Here is a 7,370-nt window from a genome sequence, read left to right as displayed (position 1 = left end):
ATAACTCTCAAAAACACAATCAATAATTTAGACTTAACAAACATTTATAAAATATACCATCCAACCAGAGCGAATACACTTTCTTCTCAGCAGCACATGGATCCTTCTCTAAAATAGACCATATTTTATGCCACAAAGCTACTCTTAGCAAATATAAGAAAATAGAGATACTCTCTTGTATTCTATCAGATCATAATGGGTTGAAATTAGAAATAAATGACAGAATAAAACACAGAAACTTCTCCAGTACCTGGAGATTAAATAGTATGCTATTATATGATGAATGGATAACAGAAGACATCAGGAGGGAAATAAAAAAAATTCTTAGAAGTAAATGAGAACAAAGACACATCATATCAAAATCTCTGGGACACTATGAAAGCAGTACTTAGAGGAAGATTTAATTCATGGAGCGCATTCAACAAAACAAGTAAAAATCAACAAATAAAAGACCTAACACTACAGCTCAAGCCCTAGAAAAAGAAGAGCAGACCAACAACAAAGTAGTAGAAGAGAGGAAAGAGATAAAAGCAGAGCTGAAATCAATGAAATTGAAACCAAAGAAACAATACAGAAAAATTGACAAAATAAATAGTTGGTTCTTTGAATAAATAAACAAAATTGATAAACCCTTAGCCACACTAACAAAGAGAAAGAGGGAGAAAACTCAAATTACTAAAATTCGGAATGAACAAGGAAATATCACAACAGACACAAGTGAAATACAAAGCATAATTAGAAGCTATTTGAAAATCTATATTCCAACATAACAGAAAATCTCGAAGACATCAACAAGTTTCTAGAGACATATGAATTACCTAAACTGAACCAGGAGGACATGCACAACATAAATAAATCAATTTCAAGCAATGAAATAGAAGAGGTCATCAAAAGCCTACCAACAAAGAAAAGTCCAGGACCAGATGGGTTCTCAGCCGAGTTCTACAAAACCTTTAAAGAAGAGCTCATTCCAATACTCCTCAAAGTATTCCATGAAATAGAAGAGGAGGGAACCCTCCCAAACTCATTCTATGAAGCCAATATCACCCTTATACCTAAACCAGACAGAGATACATCGAGGAAAGAAAATTTCAGACCAATATCCTTCATGAACATAGATGCAAAAATTCTCAACAAAATTTTAGCGAATCGCATACAAAAAATATTAAAAATATAGTGCACCATTATAAAATGGGTTTTATCCCAGGCATGCAAGGTTAGTTCAACATCCAGAAATCAATAAATGTCATTCACCATATCAACAGACTTAAAGTTAAGAATCACATGATTATTTCAATAGATGCAGAAAAAGCATTTGATAAAATACAGCATCCCTTCATGTTCAAAACACTAGAAAAAATAGGGATAGTGGGAACATTCCTTAACATTATAAAGGCCATCCACGCTAAGCCCATGAACAATATCATTCTAAATGGTGAAAAACTGAAAGTATTCCCCCTATAAACTGGAATAAGGCAGGGATGCCCTCTTTCACCACTTCTAGTGAACATCTCCTTGCAACTCTAGCCAGAGGAATTAGACAAACCAAAGAAATTAAAGGGAACGAATGGGAATAGAAAAACTCAAACTATCCCTGTTCGCTGATGACATGATTATATATTTAGAGGAACCAGGAAATACCACCAGAAAACTTTTAGAACTCATAAGTGAATTCAGAAAAGTAGCAGGTTGCAAGATCAATGCTCATAAATATAATGCACTTTTATACATAAGTGATGAATCTTCAGAAAGAGAAGTTAGGAAAACTACCCCATTCACAATAGCCTCGAAAAAAATAAAATGCTTGGGAATCAATCTCACAAAAGAGGTGAAAGACCTCTACAATGAGAACTACAGAAAGGAATTAAATGAGAACTAAAGAAAAAAATTAAAGAAAACCTTAGAAGATGGAAAGATCTCCCATGTTCTTTGATAGGCAGAATTAATATTGTCAAAATGGTCATACTCCCGAAAGTGCTATACAAATTCACTGCAATTCCAATTAAAATCCCAATGATGTACCTTACCGAAATAGAGCAAGCAATTATGAAATTCATCTGGAAGAATAAGAAAACCAGAATAGCTAAAGCAATACTTAGCAGAAAGAGCGAAGCAGGGGGTATCGCAATAGCAGATCTTCAACTCTACTACAAAGCAATAGTAAAAAAATCCGCATGGTATTGGTACCAAAGTAGACAGGTAGATCAATGGTACAGAATAGAGGACATGGATACAAACCCAAATGAATACAATTTCTCATACTGGACAAAGGTGCCAAAGATATGCAATGGAGAAATGATAGCCTCTTCAACAAATGGTGCTGGGAAAACTGGAAATCCATATGCAACACAATGAAATTACACCCCTATCTCTCACCTTGCACAAAACTCAACTCAAAATGGATCAAGGACCTCGGAATCAGACCAGAGACCCTGCATCTTATAAGAAGAAAAAGTAGGACCAAATCATCAACATTTTGGCTTCCAATCAGAATTCCTTAACAGGGCTCCCATAGCCCAAGAAATAAAAGCAAGAATCAACAACTGGGATAGATTCAAACTAAAAAGTTTTCTCTCAGCAAAGGTAACTATCAGTAATGTGAAGAGAGAGCCTACAGAGTGGGAGAAAATCTTTGCCACTCATACTTCAGATAGAGCACTAATTTCCAGAATATATAAAGAACTCAAAAAACTCTACACCAAGAATACAAATAATCCAATCAACAAATGGGCTAAGAAAATGAACAGACACTTCACAGAAGAAGATCTACAAGCAATCAACAAACATATGGAAAAAATGTTCAGCATCTCTAGTAATAAGAGAAATTGCAAATCAAAACCACCCTAAGATTCCATCTCACCCCAATTAGAATGGCGATTATCAAGAATACAAGCAACAACAGGTGTTGGCGAGGATGTTGGGAAAAAGCTAAACTCATACATTTCTGGTGGGGTTGCAAATTAGTGCAGACACTCTGGAAAGCAGTATGGAGATTCCTCAGAAAGCTTGGAATGAAACCACCATTTGACCCAGCTATCCCACACCTTGGCCTATACCCAAAGGACTTACAATCAGCATACTACAGAGATATAGCCACATCAATGTTCATTGCTGCTCAATTAACCATAGCTAGATTGTGGAACCAACCTAAAAGTCCTTCAATTGACGAATGGATGAAGAAACTGTGGCATATATATACATGGAATATTACTCCACCATAAAGAATGATAAAATTGTGGCATTTGCAGGCAAATGTATGAAATTGGAAAATATCATGCTAAGTGAGATAAGCCAATCTCAAAAAACCAAAGGACAAATGATCTCGCTGATGATGACATATAATGGGGGTGGTGGGTTAGCGTTAGGGTTAGGGTTAGGTTTAGGGTTAGGGTTAAGGAGAGTGGCAAGAAAGGAGGAGGGAAGGACTGTATTGAGGGAAAAGAGGGGTGGGAGGGGTTGGGGGGAAGGAAAAAATGACAGAATGAATCAAACAACATTACCCTATGTAAATTTATGATTACACAAATGGTCTGCCTTGACTCCATGTACAAACAGAGAAACAACATGTATCCCATTGTTTACAATAAAAAAAAAAAAGAAACCACTTCAATGTCTTGAGTTAAGTATTAGGATGAATAGGTTCTCTATGGTTTTGTTTTGTTTTCTTTTGTTTTGCACAGATTCTCCCTGAGTTGTTGAAGCTTGCCTCCACCCTGCTATCCCTGTGCCTCAGCCTTCAAAGTATCTGGGATCACAGGTATGCACCAACAAAAGAAAGGCTTGCTTGACCAGAAATGAAACTTGGACCTTGGCAGTGAGAGACCTAAATCCTAATCACTAGATCACCTGGAGCATCTGTCTGTGTATTCTTTACAAATAAACCTACTGTTGAGATCACGGAAAGACCCTCTAGTGGGTCTCATGGGAAGTAGTCCAGTTTTCCTGGCTAGCTATCTTCCTCAATATTCACCTTATGTCCGTGGAAACAAAGAACACTCACTTGACCTTTGCCTCCAGCTGCTTGTTGTACAGAGCAAGCTCTGGAGGCACCCTATTCCAGTCTCACCATGACCACCTAAGGTGGGAGCCCTGTTTCTTTTTTTGATATTCCAAACATCGGACTATTGTATTCCAAATATACAAAGGACACTTTGGGCTCCCATGTATGTCCCTTGAATTCACCTCAGTAGGTTTTAATATGAGAGAATGCACGAAAGCATAGCAAATAGGATGGCACTCAGAACACCTGGATTGTTAAACATTTTGTCTTTTAGTTGCAACTCCCCAAATCCACATTTTGTCCCTGAAAGGATCTAAGGGGAAGAGTCTCAGGTCCACATCTTGCCAACTTAACCATCCTCCTTAGATGACCTACCACATCTCCTTGGAAAATGAGATGTTTGCCAGACATGGGTTATAACCGCTGGGAATCTCAGCTGACGTGAGATTAAGAAAGAAACATGAAAGTACCTCATTTCTTATTTAACTCAGTGAACTTCAGAAACTGGATATGGAGGTTCCACAGGCAGGACTTGTGCCAAAATGACTTTTGGCATCTTTTCTCCTGGATGTGTCACAGTCCTCGAAATAGCAGGAAATCCACACCTTCACCTCCTGTCCCTGTCCTGAGCCTCTCCAATGCGTCAGCTGTTTTATCAGCCTATGCAGATACCACAGTTTCATAGGATTATTCTTCTCACGAAATGGGCTCCAGGAAATGTGCTACAGTTGTAGAGTTCCTGGCAGAGGTCCTTGGAATGTCTCAAGACTCTCTGATCCCTTAGCACAAAGACCAGGATCCTTGTCCTCCCAATGGTCTTCTACTTCCAATTAACTTCCTAGAAGTCATCCATGTCAGCCCTCTTGATTTTTATCTCAGTCCCACCACAAGTCCTGAATTAGGACAGTCATTCTCCACCGTGAGGAGAGGAAGGGCCCAGCTTGTCCTGCCCACAAGCCAGATGAGGAAATGCTGAGCCCAGTGAACAGAGAGCAGATTAAAAAAAAAAAAAAAAAGGAATAGGGAATAGGATTTCTGCTCATTTTCCATCAATATTTGAAGAAAAGATCTTAGATCAAATCAGTAATACAGTGAATAGAATGAAAGCTGGATTTTATTGCTCTCTATACTGATGTAGTTGTAAAGTAAAATTTTAATACTCACATGATCAGAGTGAAGTGTCCATCAGAGGACATGATGTGTTTTCAGTAGAATCAAGGGAAACTAAACACAATGTGGAAGGGTCTCAAGAGGAATATTTAGAGTGGAAGAAGTCATTCAAGAAAGATTATCTGCTGTGGGTTTCCAAATATAAAAGATATATAAAAATAAACCTGACCAATAGTCACAGAGAGAAGAATGGATTGTTGCCTGGGAGGTTCTGTGAGCAGAGATGTTGGAGAATTTCCAAATGGCAAAGAAGGCTTGTGGGTGGGGGATGGATTCCTTGGCCTGATTCTGCAGATTTTCACAAAGGTGTGAAAATATCTCAAAATCGTTCAAAGTTTTCACTCATGTGTGCGTAATTATCTGTCAAATATTTCATGTTAGAAAACTTATATGAATTTGGGCTAAAAGATTAATTATAAACATACACAACAAGGGCTAAGGAGAAGATAATTCAGCTCTAGAATTCCTGGAAATAGGGAACAATAAATGATGGAGTCACAGAATTGCCCATCAGAGGTCAAGTCTGAGATGATCAGGGTTGCACTGGCTGCCTCCTCACCTGAGCTTCAGGGCAAAGAGACCACAGCATCCTGTTCAACTCCTCAAGCTGAAAAGGAGGAGGAATTTCTGTTTACGTGGAGACATTTTCCTAGGAGCATGCTGCTGTGAATGACTCTGAGGACAGAAGAGAAGAGGCTCCTCATTCAGAGAAATACCAGCAGATTCAGCTGGGCCTATAGTAGTGGTAGCATCTGCAGCCAAAGGCCAGGCCTGAGCAATGCTGCATGGTGATTGTGCTCCTGGCAGATGCTAAAGGGGTTCTTCTCTTACTTCCCCATGAGACTGGAGCACTGTGTTAGCATTGAGGCTTTTATCATAAGACTGACAGAAATAGTCAGCCTCATCCTCAGGCTGGAGTCCAGCAATGGTCAGTGAAGCAGAGCTGCCAGATCTGGAGCCTGAGAAGCGATCAGGGATCCCTGAGGGTCTATTGCTATTACTATAGATGAGGAGTTTGGGAGCCATTCCTGGGAGCTGCTGATACCAGTGCGCATAATAGCCATTCCCAATATTGGTGCTGCTTCCAATGCAGGAGATGGTGACCTTCTGTCCTGGAGTCCCAGACAGTGAGGGCGGCTGAGTCAGCTGGGCCCAGGACCCTGGAAATGGGAGAGAAACAGAGATGGTGATTTTTGTCTAGAAACAAAAGGAGAACCAGGGCCCATATCAGAGAACTCCCAGACCCTATCCCTCCTCCACATCATGTCACCTGTGCACTGAACAAGGAATGACAGGAGGAGACAAGACCAGGCTGTGGTGAAGGTCATCCTGAGCTCTGCCTTCTGTTCCTGAAGTTGAGCAGAGGTTCCCTCAAGTCTCTCCCTTGCCCTCTTCATACTGTGAGAAGGGGAGGGTCTATTCATGCAAATTAGGTTCCTCCAGGATTTCTATTGCACCCTGAGCCCTGTGTCATACTCCTGTACATAAAGATGTCAAGTGGGTGTGCAGGGGTGGAGTTGTGTTGGCTCAGGGATGTGGGAAGATCCTAACAAGGAAGATCAGGCAGGGCCAGGTGGCTCATGACAGTTCTGGTTACTGATGCCTCTTAACTGGTCTTCAGCGCCCCCTGTTGTCCATGCCCATACACATCACTGGGTGACATTGTGATCAGAGCCCCTGACACAGTCCTACATCCCCTCTGACTCTGCCAGTGAGCCCCTCAGGTGGCCACCCCATTACCTCTGAGCAGCCTTCTTGCTTTCCTCAGACTCATCATGGGGAATATGCATAGTTCATTTGACTCTTCCCTGTACAGGACTGAGCTGGCATCTTTGATATAAATGCTTCTTAGATCAGAAGTAAGCAGGTAAACATAAAGTTTCTGGTTTTATTAGCCTGCAGGGTACTATCTATTTTATCCACAACAAAATGTTTTGGTCCAAAGGTCCTTTCACCATGGACTTGGCAAGGAATTCTATTGTAAATCTTATGTGTTGCTATTTGATGCCATTTAGAAGATACTTGCATGCATGTTTTCAAGCTTTCTCAGTTCACATGTTTGTGACTCTTATTGTCAGCAAGTGAGACTGAGGTTTGTGACTATGGGTCAGTCACAGCCATACAGCACTTCATCCACCATTGACTTCATGGAATGCCACAGGGACTGGAGACCCTGAAAGGACTCATGAATGTCTTTAGA

General features: G+C 40.3%; 1 gene segment (V, D, J or C); it reads right to left on the bottom strand.

The window, feature by feature from the left end:
* Nucleotides 1-5,980: 5,980 nt before the first annotated feature.
* Nucleotides 5,981-6,522, bottom strand: LOC124991432 (immunoglobulin lambda variable 1-40-like). The segment is given in 2 exon segments: nucleotides 5,981-6,330; nucleotides 6,441-6,522. Coding segments are annotated over 2 exon segments (408 nt in total).
* Nucleotides 6,523-7,370: the final 848 nt, after the last annotated feature.

The sequence above is a fragment of the Sciurus carolinensis genome, chromosome 8 (assembly GCF_902686445.1).
Source record: "Sciurus carolinensis chromosome 8, mSciCar1.2, whole genome shotgun sequence".
NCBI lineage: Eukaryota > Metazoa > Chordata > Mammalia > Rodentia > Sciuridae > Sciurus > Sciurus carolinensis.
Note: the sequence above shows the minus strand (reverse complement) of the source record. Positions and strands in the feature narration are given on the sequence as shown.